This window comes from Macrobrachium nipponense, chromosome 32, assembly GCF_015104395.2.
Source record: "Macrobrachium nipponense isolate FS-2020 chromosome 32, ASM1510439v2, whole genome shotgun sequence".
NCBI lineage: Eukaryota > Metazoa > Arthropoda > Malacostraca > Decapoda > Palaemonidae > Macrobrachium > Macrobrachium nipponense.
Genome location: NC_061094.1, coordinates 27,803,385 through 27,826,218, shown reverse-complemented (window position 1 = coordinate 27,826,218; position 22,834 = coordinate 27,803,385). Strand labels below are relative to the sequence as shown.

Here is a 22,834-nt window from a genome sequence, read left to right as displayed (position 1 = left end):
ACTTTGATGATTTGAAAAAATATACTGGATGGAAATTGCCGACAGTATTTAAGCGTCACTACTTAAAGTCTTTGGAATCTCTGAAATTTTCAGCAGTGGCAGCGGGTAACATAGTTTCCCCTGACTCTGTCCAGTAGTATAATTGAAGATCCAGATCTCCTTTCTACCTACCTTACCTAACATTTGTCTAGCCTGCCATATTGCTCTACACTTCGTCTTGAGTCTTAGCTGCTCTCATGATTGCTTGGTGGTGTGCCCCTTATTTTTATGCTAGGGTCACCCACAAATGTTTGTATATATTATCATTATGAGTGTGGTCCCCTTATTTTTATGCTAGGGTTCCACACTCCCATTTATCAATGGTTTGTTGCCTTATGGCTTTGTATTTATGAACTCATTAAGTGTGTTGTTTATGTATTTTCCACACACATGTTGTTTTGCATATTTATATTTGTAACTTGTGTAAATACTTTTGTAAATATTTATAGCTGTAAGTTACATTTATTTTGTTATTCCTTAATCAGAAAATTGTCTGTACATTCTGTATGAATATTCCAGTTTTGTTTCAATTATATTATTTTAGTTAAGTTTTAGTTTTATTGAGACCCTCTGTACTTTCAATCTTGTGCTAATTCTCTGGTATTATTTCGCGCAGCGACACGAACTGAGCCCAGAAAAAGGATTTTGACGTAGGAAAAATCTATATCTGGGCGATTGGTTCATGTCGCCCAGCGAAATCCCACCTCTTCCCAACCCTTCGCCCAAGATCGATTGCTAACTTCAGGATGGCCACCAGAGGCGCGGCAGTCGGCTTGGCGTGGGTTGCAGTAGTAGTAGTTGCCGCCCCGCTCTGTGGGTCGGCTCTCTCTTTGAGGGAGTTTGTTGTGGGAAATTTCTAAATGGCAAGAAGTTCATGGTACTGGTCTCACTCGCCCTAGTTACCATACCGACACCCTTCTTTTATTTTGGGTAAGCGAGTCAGTTATACTGACGTCTTCTTTATTTTGTTTATTCTCTGGTATTTGTTAGCTCATTTACCTAAGAAATAATGAACTAAAGGATTATTTCGCTGGGCGATACGAACCAATCGCCCAGAAATAGATTTTTCCTACGTCAAAATCCTTTTTTTCGGCCGAGTTACCGCGCTGACGTAAGGAAAAAGTTTTTTTTTTTTTTCAAAAATTCACCATAAATCAAAATATTGTGCTAGAGACTTCCAATTTGTTGCAAAATGAAGGTAAATGGTTGAATATACAGTGGTCCCCCCCCTGTATTCGCGGGGGATGCATACCAGACCCCCCCGGGAATAGTTAAAATCCGCGAATGTTTGGAACCCCTATAAAATCGCTAAAAACAGCCTATTTTGTTAGTTAAAACTTAAGAAAAACCACTACAAATTTTCATACTTGGTTTTTTTAATAGTTTTATGATGAAATTGATAACAAAAACCAGGAATTTGTGGATATTTCTCATAGAAAAATACTGCGAATGATCGAATTTTCCGCGAATAATGCAGGGAAACGTTCCCGAGAGAAATCCACGAATGTGTGAGTCCGCGAATCCGGAGAACGCGAATAGGGGGGGTCCACTGTAACTAGAATGTAAGAGTTTTAGCTTACAATTGCGTTTTTCAACCATTTCGGTTGAGTCAAAGTTGACCGAAGGTTGAAATTTGGCACTTATCGTTATTTATATGAAAATATTTCAAAACTGATGAAAGCTACAACTATGGGTTGATTTTTGTTGTATTCTACATGAAATTGCGCACATTTTCATATAAAACTTTATGTAACGGCTAATATAAAACCGTGCAAACATTACGACAATCGGACGAAAGAATTTCTGATTATTTCGGCAGAGTTGCCGCGCTGACGTAAGGAAAAAGTTTATTTCAGAAATTCACCATAAATCAGCCTTGGCCGACAGTGTGCTGAACCAGGTGGACGCTCTTGTCTCCGGACAGGAGGGTTTGCTTCGGTCCGGCAGGTCATCCAAGCTCCTTCCCCCACCTCTACCACGACAGAGGCGCTTCTGCGTGCCAACGAAGGACCCTCTGCCGCCCAAGCAGGTTAACCCGGAGCTGGCTAGGCTAACTCCGGGGGTGTCTCTTCAGCACCTGCTGTCAGAGAACCAGATGGTTCTCGCAGCAAGAGGCACTTGCCTTGGAATCGACTGCCATGGCAGCATTCCAAGCAATCTCCTGGATAGACCTGTGGTCCCTCACAGTGTCTAAGGTTGCAGCCTCTTCGGGAAATATCACTCCTGAAGGGGACCCGGTTTTCGTGAGACTGTGCCAGTCTGGCGGTAGGGGCATCTCCTACCTGGCCCACCTGACGGCCAACCTGTGGGCCAACCTGGTTCTGAGGCGTAGGGACGCTGTCCTCACTCGAGTAACCAGGTCGGCAGGGCGCGAGGCTGCCTTGGGTCTTCGCAACGGACCGGTGCAGAGTTAATCGTCTCTCTTCCCAGGAGAGATGGTGGACGCTGTGGTGGAACAACGGCGCACTGATGACAGTGACCGACTAGTCCACCAGGCAGTCTCGAAGGCGACTGGGCAGCCTCGAGCAACTGCGGCTAAGCCTAAGAGTTTAGCTAGCACTTCCTCGGCGGCTAAGACGATTGCTTCGTCGAAGCCGAGAGGAAAGACTCTGCCTTCGACTTCAACTGTAAGGAGCTACCGTAACCAGCCCTCCTCCCAGCCCTCCTTCTCTTGAGGAAGAGCCAGGAAGAAGTCGAAGGGAGGAGGGAAACGCTAGGGACGGCGTTCCCCCTCACCTGCTGCCGAAGGGGGGGGGGGGGGGGGGGGGGGGGGGGGTTGCCTGACGAGCCATTGGGCAACTTGGCAGCACTATGGAGCAGAGACCTGGATAGTAAATGTCCTTCGGGAGGGATATCTACTACCCTTTGAGTTTTGGCCACCGCTCACATCCAACCGGTCCATCTACAAACATACGTTCCTGGTTCGGCCAAGGACGTGGCGCTTCGGCAGGAAGTAGAAGCAATGCTGAGCAAAAGAGCTGTGGAGATCGTATGGGATCAGTCACCGGGCTTCTACAGTCAACTTCCTGGTGGAGAAGTCCTCGGGGGGCTGGCGCCCGGTGATAGATCTCTCTCCCTTGAACCGTTTCGTTCGCCAGACTCAATTCACGATGGAAACGACATGTTCAGTGCTCGAGTCCATCAGGGAGAACGACTTCATGCTTTCTGTGGACCTGAAGGATGCGTATTTCCAGATACCCATCCATCAGTCCTCCAGGAAGTACCTCCGCTTCATCCTCGATGGGACGGTGTACCAATTCAGGGCACTTTGTTTCGATCTCTCAACCCCCCCACAGGTGTTCACGCGAGTGTTCACTCTGGTGTCAGCTTGGGCCCACTTGGTAGGGATATGTCTTCTGAGGTATCTCGACGATTGGTTGGTCCTGGCAAGCTCCCACTCGCAGTTGCTACAGGACAGGGATCGACTCCTTGAATTCTGCCGCGATCTGGGGATTGTAGTGAATTACAAGAAGTCAGATCTCGAGCCCAAACAGAGGATGAAGTACCTGGACATGCTGATCGATACAGTAGCTGGGCGAGTCTTCCCCGCAGATTCGCGGATCAGCAGGTTCAGGGAGGCAGCCAGACTGTTCCTGTCCCTACAGGAGCAGCCAGCTCAGCAGTGTCAGGTTGTGATCTGTCACCTGTCGTCTCTCGAGAAGTTAGTCCCTCATGGGCGTCTTCACCTGTGGTCTCTTCAGTGGAGACTAAAGGAGAGTTGGTCACAGGCAAGAGACCCACCTTACTTTCCCGTGTGTCTCACGGAGGAGGTGAGGCAGGACCTAGCCTGGTGGCTGGACGACGGGAACCTCGTAAGAGGAGTTCCTCTCTCTCTCTCTCTCTCTCTCTCTCTCTCTCTCTCTCTCTCTCTCTCTCTCTCTCTCTCTCCCAGAGATGTTGCTGTTTTCAGACGCATTGAGCGAGGGATGGGGCGCACACCTGGAGGAGTTGCTGGCTGCGGGTGTGTGGGATCATCACAACAAGCACCTTCACATCAACGTCCTGGAGCTCAAGGCAGCGTTTCTCGCTCTCAAAGAGTTCCAAGACCGTCTGATGGGACACTCAGTGGTGTTGATGAGCGACAACACCATGGTAGTGGCGTACTTCAACAAATGGGGGCCTACTAGTGTCCCTCCCGTTGCATCAGTTGACGTTGCAGGTGCACGAGTGGGCCGTGGCACACTCAGTAGAACTGCCAGCCAGATACATTCCAGGCAAGAGGAACGTAGTAGCAGACAAGCTCAGCCGTCGGGATCAGGTGATAGGAACCGAGTGGTCCCTTCACCCAGACGTGGTGGAAAGGCTCTTCAACCTGTGGGGGCGTCCAGTTGTTGATCCGTTTGCCACCTGGCACAACAGAAAATTCCAGGTTTTCTACTCAGTTGTGCTGGACCCATGGTCAGCTGCAGAGGACGCTCTTCAACACCCGTGGGACAACCTCTTTGTCTATGCCTTTCTCCCCGTTCGGTCTAATTCGTAAGGTGATCAGCAGGGTGCTGGTCACCATGAATCTTCGGATGATTCTGGTGGCACCCAAATGGCTTCAGGCCGTTTGGTACCCGGACCTGCTGGCTCTGCTCGCCGAAGCACCGAGAGAGATTCTCCCTTGGCACAAACTCCTGTGCCAGCCACATGTAGAATGGTACCACCGGTCGGTTCGGTCCCTGTGTCTTCACAGCTATCTGTTATCCACCATCTGTTGCGAGCGAGAGGCTTTTCTCTCCGAGCAGCAACAGAGATGGCTGGGTACCTCAGACAGTCCTCTGCAGCTGTATACCAGGGAAAGTGGTCCATCTTCTGTGGTTGGTGTTGTGGACGGGGTCTCTCTCCTCTCAGAGCCACTCTTCAGCAGGTAGCGGATTTCCTCGTTTTCCTTCGCCGAGAGAAGCTCCTCTCCGTCTCCGCAGTTAAAGGATACAGAGCCGCCGTGGCCCTAGTCTTTAAACTGCTGGGAGTGGATATCTCCTCCTCCTTCGAGATCTCCCTCCTTATGAAGAGCTTCAAGAGGTCTTGCCCACCCAGGGAACTCAGGCCCCTGGGGTGGGATGTGACTCTCGTCAGACAGGGATCTGTCCCTCAAGACCCTCTTCCTGCTGGCCCTGTCACTGGCAAAGAGAGTAGGGGAACTTCATAGTCTTCCCTTTGACGTAAAGCATTCGAGGGGATGGGGATCTGTGACGCTCGATTTTGTCCCGGACTTCGTAGGGAAGACTCAGAATCCATCGGTCCCTGACGACCCTTTCGAGTCTTTCGCGATCCCCTACCTGAAGGACTTCACTGATAACGATGCGGATGAGATGTTGCTTTGTCGAGTGAGGGTGCTACGGCGCTATCTGAAGAGAACTGGGCACCTCAGGCCTGAGTGTTGACGCCTCTTGGTTAGCACCGGGGTTACCAAGAAAGAGGTTTCCAAGAAAACGCTTTCTTTCTGGCTGCGCGAGGTGATCAGGAGGGCGTACGACGCAGATAGTAGTGATGACACCCGTACCCTTCGTCCGAGAGCTCTCGAAGTCAGAGGTATTGGTCCAAACCTTGCGTTCCGCAAGAACTTCTCCCTGGCGCAGGTTCTAAAGGCAGGGGTTTGGGCCAACCAGACCACCCTTACTTCCTTCTACCTTCGGGATATTGCCCACAGGTCCTTGGACACCTTTTCCTTGGGACCCGTGGTGGCTGCTCAACAAGTTGTGTAGCTTACCCAGCACCTGAGCGAACAGAACAGCATCGTATCCTTGTGTGACTGCATGAATGAACAAGTGAAAGAGAGTGTGACTGGCTTCTCTTACTCCTCCTTTCTTCCCCCTCTACCTGTGGGCAGAGGGCCGCGGTCATCACTACACTGAACAGGAAGCAGATGCAGGTAAGCTACACGACCGAGCTCTATCCTATCCCTTTCAGTAGGGATAGGAGCGTTTATCCACCACTCCCCTATAAGGGGGGGAGTGGAGGCCAACAAGAGACAAACCCATGACTTCATATTGGCTCTTGAAGTAGGAACTAGTTCTTGTTTGCTATTTATAAGAGGTACGCTGGCCTCCTTCTTATAAATTTGGTCCAGAAGTTTGACCACTGATCCTGCGGTGCACACCCCGATCAGCTGGGCAGAGGCTAGGATCCCTCCCTTTGCTCTTACGACCAGGGAGGGAACCAAGGTCGGACGAACACCAGTCTGTTCATAAGACTCAGATTCCACCCACCAATAAGTGAGTCTTCCTATTGTTAAAGGACCGAGGGTTTGTATACGTATCGGAACAAATCACAATTTGTCGAAAATTGTATTTTTCCTAACTATACATAGTCCCACCTCATGCCACCCCTCACTCCTCCTCTCAGTCGCGCTGACCGCCAACTACCGGACAAGTAGTTAACTACCGAACCCCCTTGTTCGAAGCTTACGACTGGTTCAGCTGCCATTAAGTTACCTTCCTATTGTTAAAGGACCTCAGGTTTGTATAGTTATTAAAAATACAATTTTCGACAAATTGTGATTTTAGAATATGAAAGTCACTGTTAAATAACGTGCAGATTCTGAGAAAATTTTAGTACTGTATTGACTAAGTATTGTACTATTGACTTACTATTGTATTGACATACTAGTAGGCTAACTCAGGAATGTAGGTTAAATGTGTTAAATAAAGTACACTATGTATTTTAAAGATAATTATACATTATAAAGATAATTATACATTATAAAGATATAAAATGATGAAGTAAAAATATATGAGTAATAAATGACAAAAAGCATTGTCAGAACTTGTCAAGTAGTAGGCTATGTCGGAAACTAGTTCTGTGTATGTGACTGAAAATTAATGCTATTAGTTGAAGTAAAAAGAATGACATGTTTACCGACATATTCATTTAACGACGTGGTCGTTGGAACGGAACCCCATCGTTAAAGGAGGAGTACCTGTATCAAATTCTAGAACCAAATTTGTAAAATAGTGTATTACTGGGAGATACAAACTTTTTTTTTTTTTATAACACTGAGAGTCTACCCCAATCACATCTAATATGGTGCAAATATTTCAACTTTCAAGTTGAATTTTATTCTCTATTATTATAGTAATGTGTTATAGGCTGGTAATTACCTCATTTTAAGAACTCTCATTCTATAAGAGAGCAAAATCATCTTGGTAAATTATCTGTGGGGTGTCTGTTCATATCAAAGTAATACACTAATAAGGCAATAGTTTCTGTCTACAAACATGCCGATTTCACTATTTTGTGTGTGTAGTATATAAAATAATAAAAGGTTGTTTTATATTTCAGGTGAAGACAGGGGTCCTGTTTTGGAGGTAATTGTATCTCGTACAAATTATATTTGCAGTCACACTAACAAGACTCTGCGTGTCATTGGTCTCTCAACTGCTCTAGCAAATGCAAAAGATCTTGCTGATTGGTTAGGCATTAAACAGGTAAAATTCCTTATAATTTTGTTTATATTTGGTTGCATCTTGGTGTTGCCAACATTATTTATTTTATTTAACAAATATTTCCTTACAGATATCTGTTATAACTCTGGAAATAGTATTTCTTCTGACTATTTAATAAGTAAGATTTGTCTCAAGTTTCAGAATAATGCAGCTAAATATTAGGAGTGTTTTGCCAACTTTCAGAGGTAAATCATGAAGTGCTGAGTTTTCTTTATCAGAGAGAAGATGATTCTATTTCAGTTTAAATAATATACATATGGATAAGTGAGATGTACATAACTGTAGGGAGTAGCATTTCTGACTTTTGGTGAGCACTAGCTCCAGCTGGAATAGTTTATAGTCCCTGGATTAAGTCCCAAGCTCAGGGTATGAGCACCTGCTTCTTTGGAGGTCAAACATGTTTTGAGGTAAAAGCTAGATTCATTATTGAAAATTATTTGCCTAGAAGGGGCATCAGAAATTTTTTTTTGGCAGGATGATGAATAGGGCAAATGAGTTTGAGGTTTTTTTTTCATCTTGGTTACAACCCTGGATGCCTGGCTGATGACCTTAGTTGACAGCAACTAGGCAACAGCAGGGTTTGTCAGCTAAAGTCATTTAGGAACTGCACACTACAAGGAACTTGTTATCTATCCTCTAGCATGGTTAGCCACTAAATCATTTATGGATTCAGCAATGTACATTGATAAGTATAGTTTAGGAATGACTTCTAGTCTTTGGCATAGGGTAGTGCTAAGAATCATGTGGTGTATATTTTATTTTATACTTTAAAAATATGAAATCAAGATTGCTGAATCAAATTAAAGTTATAGAACATGTAAAATTTTAATTCAAAAGTTATAAACTAGATATCAAGGCTGTTTGTGAATCACAGTGCAAAGGAGTGAATAAGGAAAGAAGAATTGTTCTTCATATAAATGAGCATGATATTCATTATTAAACAGTAACATGGTTTTATTTTGATTAAGTAATTCATACAAAAGAGAATGTGTTGCATAGCAAAAAAACAAAACCAAAGAATAATTCAACAGAGACATCCATGCTGGACTTGCTCAGCTAGGTACTTGCTCAGCTAGGTTGCTGTGTAGCAAGGTATGCAAAATACAAAAGATCATATTTTGATGTGCAAGCTGTTTGTGAGGTACACAAGCCCTGATTGTTCAAGGGAATAGGGGCTGGGTATGATAGGTCAGGTACCTAGGAAACAGAAGTCACCTTTCAAGGTTAAACAGGCTAATATTTATCCATCCATTTCAATGTCTCCCATCTATCGTGAGCCGAGTAGATTATTCTGGTTATTATGTGGATTTTATTTTTCTGGACTTGGGCATATCTGTTAAGTTGAAGTCCATTAAGGTGAGATGCCAGTTAATAATGAAAGAATCTTTTATCAAAGGAAATATGGAAAATTGAAATGTATTTGCAGGTACTATGTGCTGTTCATATCCCAAGCAACTGAATTGCACAGAAATTCAGGGGGTTTGGCCAACATAATCAGGTCTTCTAGCTGTTCTTCTGCCAGGGAAACTTCTTTAAAACATTCATGAATTTTTCCAGTCTGCCACCAACATATAGAGTACATAGAGTATGAAACATTTCAAAAATATTTTCCTAACTTTTTTCTGCTATATCAGTTATAAACTAATAGTCATGTATGTTAATTATTGATAGGCTAATTGCTCTATGCTCTAAAAATGCAAGACTTATGTCAAGAAAGACATGATATCATCATCATCATCATAACAAAAACAACAACAACAACAAACAACAACCACCAACTGGAAAGCCCCAGGTCCCGATGAAGTCCATGGATACTGGCTCAAAAACTTCAAGGCTCTACAACCACGAATAGCAGAACAACTCCAGCATTGGATCACAAATCACCATGCCCCCAAATGGATGACCACAGGAAGAACATCCTTAGTACAAAAAGACAAGAGTAAGGGAAATATAGCCAGTAACTACAGGCCTATCACCTGCCTACCAATAATGTGTGGAAGTTACTAACAGGTATCATCAGTGAAAGGCTATACAACTACCTATAGGATACGAACACCATCCTCCACCAACAGAAAGGCTGCAGAAGGAAGTGTAGATGCACAAAAGACCAGCTTCTGATAGACAGAATGGTAATGAAGAACAGTAGGAGAAGGAAAACCCAACCTAATCATAGGTTGCGAATGTATAAGACTATAAGTAAGGCCTTCCAACATAGTATACCACGAGCCACCGTAAGCTTTAATATAATGCCTGAAAATATATGGGGCAGAGGAAAACACCATCAGCTTCCTCAAAAATACAATGCACAACTGGAATACAATACTGACAAGCTCTGGAATAAGACTAGCAGAGGTTGATATCAGGAGAGGGATTTTCCAGGGTGACTCGCTGTCCCCACTACTCTTCGTAGTAGCCATGATTCCCATGATGAAAGTACTGCAGAAGATGGATGCTGGGTACCAACTCAAGAAAAGAGGCAACAGAATTAACCATCTGATGTTCATGGACAACATCAAGCTGTATGGCAAGAGCATCAAGGAAATAGATACCCTAATCCAGACTGTAAGGATTGTATTTGGGGACATCAGGATGGAGTTTGGAATAGAAAAAAGGGATTTTGACAAAGGAAAAATCTATTTCTGGGCAACGACCTGTGTCGCCCTGTGAAATGGTTCCTTTGATACTATTTCTTAGGTATAAATATTGCTATTCATCCTAGAGAAAAAAGAAACAATATAATGCCAAGATAAATGGCTCGCTCACCTCTAATAGAAGTGTCGGTATAGTAAGGAGCGAGTGGAATCACTACCAGAGGTCCCTTGCCATTTAGCTTCTTCCTTCGACAGAACCCCCAACTACGGAGGAGGCCGTGCTACAGCTCCCGGTACTCTCTACTACTACCGTGAGCGCCTCCGACGCCTGTGACGTCATTCCTGAAGATAGCCTCCAAGCTTGGGGTAAGCTGGGTGAGGACAATCTAACTACCAGGGTGGGGTTTCACAGGGCGACACAGGTCGTTGCCCAGAAATAGATTTTTCCTTCGTCAAAATCCCTTTTCTGGGCTTAACCTGTGTCGCCCTGTGAAATAGTACAGAGAATGCTAAAACACCAAGCAAGTTGAGGGACAGTACAGGTAAATAAGAATGGTAAAATGAACACCTGTAAGGTTAATAGTATAATGATCAACTTAAATTACAGTCTTACAATTAAGGTTAATAGTATGAACCCTTAAACATGGGTTAGAACTTAAAATTAATTAGCCTATCAAACAAGTAAATTATATACAGGGTAGGCAAAAGACAGGATCATAAGTTGACTTATACATAAACAATGGAACTGAATCCCAACTAGAATGATGAACAACAGCAATACTCAAGGTAACAGAATACATAGAGGCGACTAAACTAAGTAAGGGTGCAGGCAGGCAGAAGGGAAGGCTATAAGAAGTTATAAGAATTATTAAGAGTCAGGAGAAACTGTGCTTCCAGTTGCCACTGCTGGAAATTTGAGGGCTTCTAAGGGTTTTAGGTAGTGTCGTTTGAAAACTGTCGGAGATTTCCAGCCTGTATATTTCTTAAGATCGTCAAAATTCATATGTTGGAAATAAGTAATAGATGTGGCCACTGCCCTAACATCGTGGGCCCAAGGAAAGGACTCTGGATTGGCCTGTTTAATGAAGTATAAAATTTGTTGCGTGATCCCTTTTAGGGATAATGTACCACCTTCCTTTCTAATGAACAACGGACCTGAAGACTTCAGAGTTGTTCTACCTAGGTAGGCTCTTAATGAGTTGACAGGACAAAGGGAGATGTCTTGAGGTAGTGGTAGGATTTTCCACGAGGACCATCTTTCCTGTGGATCTTCATTTTTGGCTAGAAAGTGACGATCTGGGGATAAGAGGACTTACCCTGAGGGGAGGAACTCAATGTGACCCGGTTCCCTTGATAAGGCTGACAGTTCTGATATTCTAGCTCCTGAGGCTAAACTTAATAAAAATAGGGTTTTCCTCAAGAGAGATCTATAATTGCAAGAGTCATTGTTAATGTCCGAGGCCAGTTTGAGGACATCATTTAAGAACCAAGAGACTGTTTTAGGTCTCGTTGATGGTCTTAATCTAGCACAAGCTTTTGGTATGGATGTAAAGTACGAAACCGTAAGATCTATGCTAAAACCAAATTGGAAGATCTTTTTAAGAGCTGATTTGGTCGTAGTGATAGTGCTTACTGCTAAACCTTTCTCAAACAATGATCTGAAGAAAGTTATGGCTAGGTTCGTTGTCATGACTTGAGAGTTTGACACCTTAAGGAACTCTGCTAGTTTCTTAACAGATGAATCATATTGACGCAGGGTAGATTCTCTTTTATCTGATTCCAAGAATGAAATATTCTGGGGATCAATGTCTGCATTCCTCATGGCTGCGAACTTCAGGAAATCCATAAAGTTAGGGTTTTCTGAATTCTTGAGGAAGCAGACACAGTCCGAGTTTGCACTAACTGGGTTAGTTTGGGGTTGGGAATACGTAGGGGTCAGAGTCTCAACTCTAGAAGTAGAGGGAACCAATTGCTCTTGGGCCAGTTGGGAGCTACTAGAGCTACTTGGCCCTTGAATGTCCTGAGTTTAGTTAAAACTTTCAATGAGAAGGTTCACCGGAGAGGAAGAGGTAAATCTTCTTCCATTTGTTCCAATCGAGGATCATTGCATCCGTAGCATATGCTAGAGGATCGAGGTTGGGTGCCACGTAACAAGGGAGTTTGTGGTTTGACTCCGTGGCGAAGAGGTCTACTTGAAGTCCGGGGACTTGTAGACTGATCCAATTGAACGAACTCCTGTCCAGTGTCCACTCCGATTCCAACGGAACGGAGCGAGATAGAGCGTCTGCTACTACGTTCTTGACCCCTGCCAAATGAGTGGCTGACAGGTGCCATTTGTTTTTGTTTGCCAGAGAGAAGATGGCTATCATGATGTGGTTCAAGTGGCTTGACTTGGATCCGCCCCTGTTGATGCAGTGTACTACTACTACTACTGCACTGTCCAGAACTAGTTTGAAATGTGAGTTCTTGGGCGGACGGAGTCGTTTCAGTGTGAGAAATACTGCCATGGCTTCCAGTACATTGATATGTAGCTGGCGGAATGTTAACGACCAAGTTCCTTGAACTTTTTCGTGCTTGGAGTATCCTCCCCACCCTGTTAGTGAGGCGTCCGTGTGGATCACTAATGATGGAGGAGGAAACTGTAGAGGAATTGCTTTTGAAAGATTCTTTGTCTCCGTCCAGGGGCGGAGACGTTTTCGTAAGATCGCCGGGATAGAAGCTAGTTTGGCCCGTGACCTGCAATTCGCTTTTGAACGCCATACTCTGTTTATATCTTTGAGTTTGGCTCTGAGCAGAACGTCTGTGACTGATGCAAACTGGAGTGAGCCTAGGATCCTCTCCTGGCACCTCAGGGATGTACCTCCGGGATGTTTGTTGTTGTTTGAGAAATTGCTTTGTAGCTCTTGCTATTTCTTTCCTTTTCAACGACGGAATTGATAGAGTGTGCGATTGTAAGTCCCACTGAAGGCCTAACCACTGGAATCGAGATTCCGGTGTTAGTCTGGACTTGATTTTGTTTATTTGGAAACCTAATTGTTCCAGGAATTTGATTACTTTGACTGTTGCTTCCTTGCATTCTTTGGGGTTCTTTGCCCAAATAAGCCAATCGTCCAGATAAGCCACTAGCATTATTCCCTGTTTCCTTAGCTCTTGCACTACTGCTTCCGCCAATTTGGTGAAGATCCTGGGGGCTATGTTGAGCCCGAATGGCATTACTTTGAAGGAGTAGGATCTGTTGCCTAGTTTGAAGCCTAGGAATGGACGGAAGTGTCTGGCTATGGGAACATGATAGTAGGCATCTGTAAGATCTATAGAGGTTGTGACGGCCCCACGGGGAAGTAAGGTCCATACCTGCGAAACGGTCAGCATCCTGAACTTGTCGCAATGAATGTATAAGTTCAGATGGGACAAGTCTAGGATGATTCTTCGGTTTTCCGAGTCTGTCTTTGGCACTCTGAACAAGCGTCCTTGAAATTTTAAATTGTTGACTCTTGAGACTACTCCTTTGAGAAGGAGGTCTTGGGTATACTCTACCAATTCCGTTGTTGGTGCTTGATAGAATCTGTTGGTTGGAGGAGGGCCCTCTAGCCAACTCCAACCTAGGCCTTTGGTCCACTATACTCTGAGCCCAAGGGCTGAACCCCCACCGCTGGCGGAAGAGGTACAGTCTCCCTCCTACCTTGGGACTCTCACTGCTGGTTTGCCGAGGGGCGGCCACCTCTTGCTCCTCGGAAACCTCTTCCCCTGCTTGCAGCCCTGCCGGACCCTCTGAACCGAGAGGCACCTCTTGCTCTGCTACCTCTTGCGAACCTATTGAAAGCTTGAAAGTTCTGGCTTTCATAGGTGGAGTTGTAGGCTGGAGAGACAGCAAGGAAGTAGAGGGTTGGGGGTTGCTGGGGACTGCGAGGTCAGTACAATATTGTTGTTGACCCTTCGACGGTGGTTGCCCGTGTGTGCTGGGACTGCCTGAACCAAGTCTGCTGAGGAGGCTGGAAGGGAGAGAACTTCCTTGGTTTCTTCTTGATCCTTTGATTTGGACCAGAAGATTCCTGTCTCCGCTTCGTTACCAGTCCCCATCTGACTTTGAGGCATTGGTTGACTTTTGAAGCCTCATGTAGGACCTCTGCTACCACTGGTGCTGGGAAGAGGTCCGTCCCCCAAATTGAGGAAGCTATCAGCTTGTTTGGTTCATGGCGGATTGTAGCTTCCGCCAGAACGTGCTTCCTGCAATTCCTCCTGGCTATTAGGAAGTCGTAAAGGTCACACTGCATGGTGTGCAGCAGACCTTTAGCCATTACCTTAAACAACGGCTCTTGTTGGTATACAAGAGCCGTCATCTCCGCCATAGTCATAGAGGAAAGGGATCTCGCGAGCCTAGTCCGGGCGTCGTACTCCGTCTGGATGAGGGAGTCCGACAACCTGGGAAGTCTCTCACTAAAGAGAGTGGTGGACAAGTCCGCCTTGAGTTTTCCTACTGAGAAGGTAGGAACTGCCCCCTCGAAGTATGTCTCGGAACCTGGGACCAGGAGAGAGGTGGGTTCCGTCTCCCGGAGTTGAGGCAGGGGTTCGTCCTTCAGGGCTGCCTGAAAGGTTGCTTCCACTACCTTAAGGGTGAGTGGTAGCGGAGTCCCTCCACCGGAGTGAAAATGGTGAAGGGACTTCTAAAGGCTGTGATGCGGGTGTTTTTCTCTCACATCCCCATTCCTTCTAGGCTTCTCAGTAGAGTCTGCTGCGCCTGTTCCCTCGGAAGGATGACTGTCTCCTTGGGAACTTTGTCCTCTCTCATCATGGCTGCCTCCGTTAGTCGGACGTAGCCAATGAATGGGGGTTGAAGGTCCCTGGGGTGGAACTTGAAGTCTTCCCGCCTTCGAGTCCCGATGCCTTCGATGGTCAACATTCCGTTGACAAACGGGGCATACGAGGCAATCCTCCAAGGATTGGCCGCCTTGAATTCCGGCAGTTGGCTGGAATCTGGCATTGGGAGAGGAGAAGGTGGCACAGCTAGGGGGGATCCTGCTGCGATCGAGGTTTTTGAATCCCGGCGGATGGCATTCTCCTGAGCAGCTAGCCGTTTCCGCCAGCGATTGGATCGACTGGCCGGAAGACGCAACAGAACTGGAGAGCTGGGAGAGTACCGAGCCGACCTTGTTGTCTACCAAGGACCCTACGATAACTCCCACCTGCTCCAGGATGTTGGCCGAGAAGGATTCGGGATCGAAAGGAGGGACTTGAACCCGATCCTTACGAGATTTACGTCTGGGGGACCTCGACGCTGACGAAGAGGCATCCCTTGATTTAACTGATCCGGGGTGGTGAGCCGGAGTTACAGCGTCTGCCAAGATGACCGATTTCTTGGGGAGAGACTTCTTAAGCCTTGGGGATCACTGAAGTAACCTTAGGACGGACAGACCGCTGGTCTTCAGTGAAGCCCCGGAAAGAAGTAGAAGTAGAAGGATCAGTGGAAGGTGATGGAGAAAGGGAACTCAGGAAAGGGCCCTGAGAACCTGTAGAAGCTGCCCCTACTACACCCTTACCTGTACCCATCGAGTCTATAGCCATGGGTTCGACATCGAGGTTCATTGCCGCGACGTCTTCCTCTACATCCTCTGGAAAGTCCCCATCCTGAAGGGAGATCATTTCTTGGAGGTCGACCAGCAAGGGGGCGGTCACTACGGGGTCCACCACTGATCCCTTCTTGGCTCCGGGGAATATCAGGAAGGCCAGCCATTTTTCCTGGGTAAGGATGTAGGGGCGGCCTTTCGAGTTCTGGCCAAATCCTCCCACCCATGCTTTGTGGGTAGTCAAAGCCTTCTTCTTCTCCTCGTCAGATCCCTGTAAGAAAGGTCTAGAGTTAGGGAAAGGGTATGGGAGGAATGTCTGTTGTGTTGAGACTATATGAATATGTATCCCACATGTGAAATATATACAATAATAACAAGTATTCCAGGTGATGAATGAAGATAGTGCTAAGAAACTTACTACTAGTGAGGCATCGCCTACTAGCAAGTAGCAGGTTTGGCAGGCTTCATGGTGCCAAACTAGAAAGTCCTCCACCTTCACTGCGCATCCAGCATGGGAGCGGCAAACTATATGGCCGCATGGGTCTTGAAGGACGGCACTACACCCAATCTCCTGGCAGCACGACATCTGTAAGTCAAAGGATACATGAGTACCAATGACAACCTCCGGTGGTAAAAATATACAAAATATCCGGGGGTGCCGGAGTAGGACCGACGGATAGTGTTCTACGTATAAGTGGCATGCAAAAGAAACTGCCGAAGTAAGCTCTAAGGCTCGCTCCGTATGAATAAGGACTTAAAGTAGGGGCATGCACTTAAAACCAAATAGAATAGTTACGAGGGGGGGAATAGTCTCTGCCTCCGCCTAGGCTCACTTGTTATATGGGTAAAATAAACTCCGTCGGGCCCCGGAGTTCTCCGTGTGGCCCGGAGTTGAGAATACCGAGTGAGCAAGGTCAAACTTCTGTTGAAGTAAGCGATAGGACAAGAGGTAGAACTAAAAACCCCCGGAGTAACAATAAAAGGTCCTTAAAAGTAACAGAAAACCATCCTATCAGCAAGTGCTCGTGTGAACTATCCTAGGTGGATAGGCTCCCAGTGGTCCCCTCCCCCTTCTCTTGTTGTTCGGTAGCGGCGAAGTATTACCGCCGGACTGAACTGGGGGGGGAAGGGTAGGGAAGTACTTGGGGTAGGGGAACCTTCCAACCCCTGCGGCCAGTTAAGGTCGGAGGAGGTAGGGGGAGAAGGTCCCGAGCCCCTGAGGCACGTGATGAGTGAGAGCACCAGTAGGGGGAACCCCCACAAGCCCCGTGAGTCACCCCCTCTCATGCAGACTCGGACGCTAGCTGTGAGAAACAAGTCAACACCCATTGGCGTGGGTGGCAATGTGTGGAGGGGGGGATGGAGGGACGGGTGGAGGGGGGGATGGAGGGGACGGGTGGAGACCCCGTAACTGGGTGGCTCACTGCGATCAACCAGCGGCCCTTCCAAGCCATGTGATAAACCAGAGGTGGGGGAAGGTCATCGAAACAACAAGGTCGAATCTAATATAACTGATATATTAGGATTACTTATGATGAAATAAATCAAAACATATAATATAATGCAATATGTTAAAGCTAGGCTAACACGGGGAACACGAATAAACTAAACATTGTTCCGATACGTAATACAAACCCTCGGTCCTTTAACAATAGGAAGGTAACTAGCGGCAGCTGGGACGGTCGTAAGCTTCGAACAAGGGGAGAACGGTAGTTAACTGCTTGTCCGATCGTGCGCGCTGCCCTCGAGGGGTGAAGAATCCCTTTTGCGTTTCGGCCCGCGGGTGTGGGAACGGACGTGTTCGTCATCGCTCTCTGCCCGCTTCATCGTCGTATGCTTTGTTTATATTGTGTTTTCTACTAATGGTTTGTTTGACTTGAAAAGGAAACTGTAAGTACACTGTTTTCATTTTCATTACTTAATTATGAATCAACATGGAGCTATCGCCGTAGATGCGGCGATTTCCGCTCTTTTCATGAAATTGACTTGAATTATGTCTCGGTGCCGAGGCGGGCGCACTCGCGGCCGAGTCATGTATTTTGGGCGAAATGTGTAATTGAAAGATGTAAGTACTCTTTTTCATTTATATTTTGCCCTGTGCGTTCGTTGCCGAGAGTGTGATTGCGCTCGGCACGAGCTCTTATTTTGTATGAATAGAATGCAATGAAAGTGGATTTGCAATGCAGTATTCTTTTCATTTTCATTTATTAATTGCATCAAATTTAATTTTGGATCAATTTCCGCTCTTACCCGGGAATTAATCCGTACGATTTATTTCTGTGAAAGTGAAAATCGCAAGTGCAGTATTCTGTTTCATTTTCATATATATTTTATGATAGCATCATATTATTAGGATCAAGAGTTTCAGCTCTACCCGGGAATGATCTTTCCCCCTTAAGTTCTATGAAGTGAATTGCAAGTGCAGTATTCTGTTTTCATTTTTCATATTACTTTTCACTGCTGTGCGGGGGTAGGGGAAGCGAAGGTCTGCCAGGAAGTCGTCGGAAAGCTCTCCCGCGACTCCCTTGGTATCCGATTCTTCGTCTTCTTTCCTGCCCCCTGCTCAGCTTCCTTGTATTTTGTATTTGGGGTCTTCCTTGCGTTCGTGGTGGGGCATGTCTCCCCCCCGTGCGTGAGGGAACCCCTCTTACTAATCTGTCTGTGCTACCGCAGGTGCTACATCCGTGGAGACGACCTTGGACAGGTATGGGCCACTGCGGCTGCAGGGCGTGCCCAGCCATCCACGATCTGCTGCAGCGTCTAGCGAGGTCTGGGGCGGTGACCTTGGAGCGGTCTCCACTACAACCTCCACGGCCGCTTATGCTGCTTCCCCCCGCTGGTCTACACTCCCCATGCTGTGTCGGTGACGCCGTCTGCCGCTACTAGGGCCGGTCGCCGCTGTACCGAGGAGGGGTATGCCGCCGCCGCCTGTGTTTTCTTCTTGTTGCCTGCCCCAGACTTCCGCTGTTCCAGCAGCTCGCCCCTGGACCGGCCGCCAGTACCCAGGTTCCCGCTGGCTGCCGATGATTCTACGAGGCGATGGCTGGGCCTGCCGTACCTGCCGCTGATGTGGTTCCCGCTACTGGCTTGGCTGTCCCTTCTGTGTTTACCGCTGCCGCTGTTCCTGCGCTCCTTGATCTGGTTGCTGTTCCTTTCGCTCCTGGTTCCTGCGCCTGTCCATGCTGGTCCTGCCCATGGTGTCTTCCCCAGTCCCAGGTCCTTCCGGACAGGTGCAGTCGGGCCGTGTTGCTTCGGCAATAGGCCCGACTCCGGCCTGGATGGAGGACCTGACGACTGTCCTGCGTGAGCTGACGAAGAAGAGGAAGGTGTCATCTTCGTCTTCGTCTGCTGCTGCCTCTTCCCCTTCGACTTCTAAGGCCCATAAGCCGAAGAAGAAGAAGGCTGCCTCCCCCCCCTAAGAAGTCTCCTTCGGGAACTTCTAAGGGCCCGAGGTGGGACGGGGGGTCCTTCTGCTGGTCCTCCTGCTCCTTCGGGAGCGGGGCCCGTCTCCCCTTCCGTAAGGAAGAGATAGACGGGGACCAGAGGAGTATCGGTTAGCACTGGTATTTCCTCGCCTGGTGCTAGCGGCGATGCCGCTACGCCAGGTTCCGGCTCGGTCTCTCGTTCGCGGGAGATCCCGAGTGTACGCTCTCCCTCGGGAGACTGTGCAGCCAAAGTTTCGGCGCCAGAGTTTGCTCGGCGCCAAGACCGCGGCACGGAGCAGAAGGCTGGCGAGAACCGCTCAGGTGACTCGCCAGGCCAGCGGCCGCTCTCGCAGCGACCAGCTGGTAACCCGGGTTTTCCCCCTAAGAAGACTCCTTCGGGAACTTCGAAGGGCTCGTCTCACTCCGGTGTGACGGGGGGGGTTCTTCTGCTGGTCCTCCTGTTCCTTCGGGAACGGGGCCCGTCTCCTCTTCTGAGAAGAAGAAGAAGACGGGGACCAAGGGTGTGCTGGCTACCGCTGGTACACCCTCGCCTGGTCTTGGCAGCTCTGCTGCTAAGCCAGGTACCGGCTCGGTTTCTCGTCTGCGAGAAGTTCCGAGTGTACGGTCTCCTTCGGGTGACCGTGCAGCCAAAGTTAAGTCGCCTGAGTTCGCTCAGCGTCATGACCGAGGCACGGAGCAGAAGACTGTCGAGAGCCGCTCAGGTGACTCTCGCCAGGCCAGCGGCCGCTCTCGTAGCGACCAGCCGGTACCTCGGGTGGACGTGACGGTCTCTGACCGGCCACGGGTTGAGGCTGGGAAGAGGTCCGCCAGGTCCCCTCAACCGACGGTACCAGCCGAGCGGTTTGACGTGCCGCGAGGACGCTCACCGGTCTCACCGCGAAAGAGAGCTCTGCAGGTCACCTGACCGCCGCTCCCACAGGGACCGGGCGGATACGGTAACCAGCAGCAGCTCGTCTGACGCACGGGACCAGGGTCGACGTGCTCCTGTGGCGAGCGGCACGGCCAGGCCTGCAGATCGATCCCCACCGCGGGTTGGTGATCGGCTGCAGCCCCCCACGTACGCTGGTCCTGCCAGCGAGCGTGGGGGGGGAGTGTCAGGTCTGTCTCTCCACTACCTTCAACTTCCTCGGGGCACGCCGGGAAGAGCGAGGTAGCTAGGAGTGATCGTGAGAGGTGCGCCGCTCACGATCCCGTCACGACGCCGCACGTGCCACGTATGGTCTTAGGACCAGCCAGGACGTACGCGCAAGTGATTGGAGGTGACCGTCAGTTCTGTCTCTCCGATACCTTCAACTTCATCGGCATACGCCGGGAAGAGCGAGGTATATAGGAGTGATCGTGAGAGATGCGCCGCTCATGATCCCGTCACGACGCCGCACGTGCCAGGTATGGTCTTAGGACCAGCCAGGACGTACGCGCAAGTGATTGGAGGCAACCGTCAGGGATCTGTTGCTGGCTCCTTCTTCTGAAGGAGGAGGGTCTTGGAGCTGCCTCTTGTTGGAGGGACTGGACGGTCCTACTCCTCAAGACGCTGTAACTTCCGAGATTCAGAGTAACTTTGCCCAGGTTATTGCACTGATTCGTCAGCACAACGACCTGGGGAGAGGATCGCCGCTCCACGGCTCAAGTCATTCTCGAGCCCGAGTAGGGAACCAGACTGACGGTGTGGGCTTGCCGCGATAAGTAGCTTCTCGACTCGGTTCTGAACCAGGAGAGCCTCTCGTCTCGGACGAGAAGGGCTCGCTCAGGTCTAGCCGGTCGGGCAAGCTACTTCCCCTCCTCTGCCGCGACAGCGGCGTTTTTTCGGAGTATTGCAGCTCTTCTTCTCCCCCCCCCCCCCCCCCTCCCCCCCTTTCCGTCCTCCTGAGAGGTTTCGATCTCGACGAGGACTGGAATGAGTCAGAGGACGTTTTGGCTCTCCTGTCAGGTGTCGATCAGCCCCACGCAGACGAAGTCACAGTGGTGGCAGATGCTACCTACAGCACGAGTTCGTGACTCTCCTCGGGGGAGGGGGTGGGAGGAAGGCCATCGCCGCAAGGTGATGGCTGCTCCTTACTCTCGTCTCAAATGCTAGTGCCGCTGGAAGGGCGAGCAATATCCTTTTCCTTCCCATTCCCTCTCTCTTTACGGCTACGAGGGAAAGGGGTAGGATCCTACAGACTTCTCTGTAGGATCCCACGATTGGGGACTGTGCTACCGGGGGGACCTTCGGGTCCTACCTGACGTAACCCCGGTCGTGGAGGAGGGACCCTGCACCATCTCCGATTTCTACTACGGGAATCGAGAGGACAAACCAACCGATATTCGTTTAAACGAATGCGGTGTTTCGCTGGGCGCTTAGAATTCTGCAGAATTTCTAGCACACATGGCAAGACCACTGTCCAAGGGAGTTAGACGAGTATTCCCGATAATTGTTACCACGATAATCGGGGATCTCGCCGAATGCTCGAATTCCTGGAGTTCTTAGCGTTGGAAGAAGACTGTCGCCGAAGGAAGATATCTCACAGTGGTGGCCAGCCCTGGATTAGAGAGAACGGACGGGATATCCAGTTTGGCTTGAATTTTCGTCTTCGTTATTCTGTGCACCATTGAAGCTTTCCTTCGGGGAAGACTTCTTCTCTCTCTTTCTTAGAGATCGAAGGCGGTCGATCTCCAATCCTTATTTTGTTTTCTTGAAGGGAAAGAATTTAGGATGGAGATCGTTGTTCAGAATCCTACAAATATACTACGTATATTAACCTCGCGATATGATTCTGCTAAGCAGTTGAATGGTCCGAGGGGTAGGCGCATATCCTGGTTACTCTACGGATTGCGACGTAGACAAGAAGTATTCTAATTGAACTGCAACTCGGGGTTGCCTGCAACCTCCCTGGAGTTTCCAGTTTCAATTTTATATCTTATGGTGTTTGTCACAAACACCATTTAAGCTTTTATATTTACCGAAATTCGTTTCGCATAAATATAATTGCTCAAGCATATCTTTTTATGCTCGGTGGTTCTAGCCGAACGCATTCCTTCGTGGAAAGGATTACTTGGCAACTCAGGATGACGAGTCAGCGACAGCTACTGCGTATCGAATTGCCCAAGGCATTTCAGTACCAGCTGCCGCTTCGAGATGCACGGTTGGCTATGTCTTTCTCACCTGCTTTGATTGAATACCAACCGTATCTCTGCCCAACAATCACGGACTTAAGTCTCTGATTAACGGGGATTCTCGTATACATGAATGACCATCTACTGCTGTGACTAGTATTCATCGTCTTCGGTATTGCGAGAATTTTAAACAGAGATATCTATTCGACTCTCATCTTTCTGTTTACCGCACGGTAACAGAATTCTGTAATAGTCTCTTGCTGCATTGTATCGCGATAATGTGAATGATTTTTGCGGAATCTGAGTTTGTCCTCAAAATATCTCTTATTCGGAGGTGTGCAATTGTTCATTGTTCACCCCGGATTAGCAGATGTATTGAAAGACATCGCCTACTCCCACACCTGCCAGCTCTACTTCCAAACGTTCAGCCCATGAGAAGCAGTTCTTCAGGCAGCTCTCCCCTGTGTTGTCATTACTGAAGAACGCCCCGCTTTCATTGCACACCGGACAGCAATGAAATGGCGGTTAGTGTTTTCAGTCATTTGTAAGCACAGGTTCAGAATCTTGTGATTCCTTCTCTCGATTCAGCTGGAAGACGTAGGTTACATTCATTGCCTACCTTCGTCTTCAACGTCACATAGTGTTGTTTCTCCTTAAGCTGAGATTCAACGTCT

The 22,834-nt window shown here is 48.1% G+C and overlaps 1 protein-coding gene across 1 annotated transcript in view; it reads left to right on the top strand.

The window, feature by feature from the left end:
- The window catches only part of LOC135207289 (activating signal cointegrator 1 complex subunit 3-like), a 669,776-nt gene that overhangs the window by 447,267 nt on the left and 199,675 nt on the right, over nucleotides 1-22,834 (top strand). The window contains 1 exon segment of the mRNA XM_064238959.1: nucleotides 7,306-7,451. Within this exon segment, the coding sequence (XP_064095029.1) occupies nucleotides 7,306-7,451 (146 nt within the window).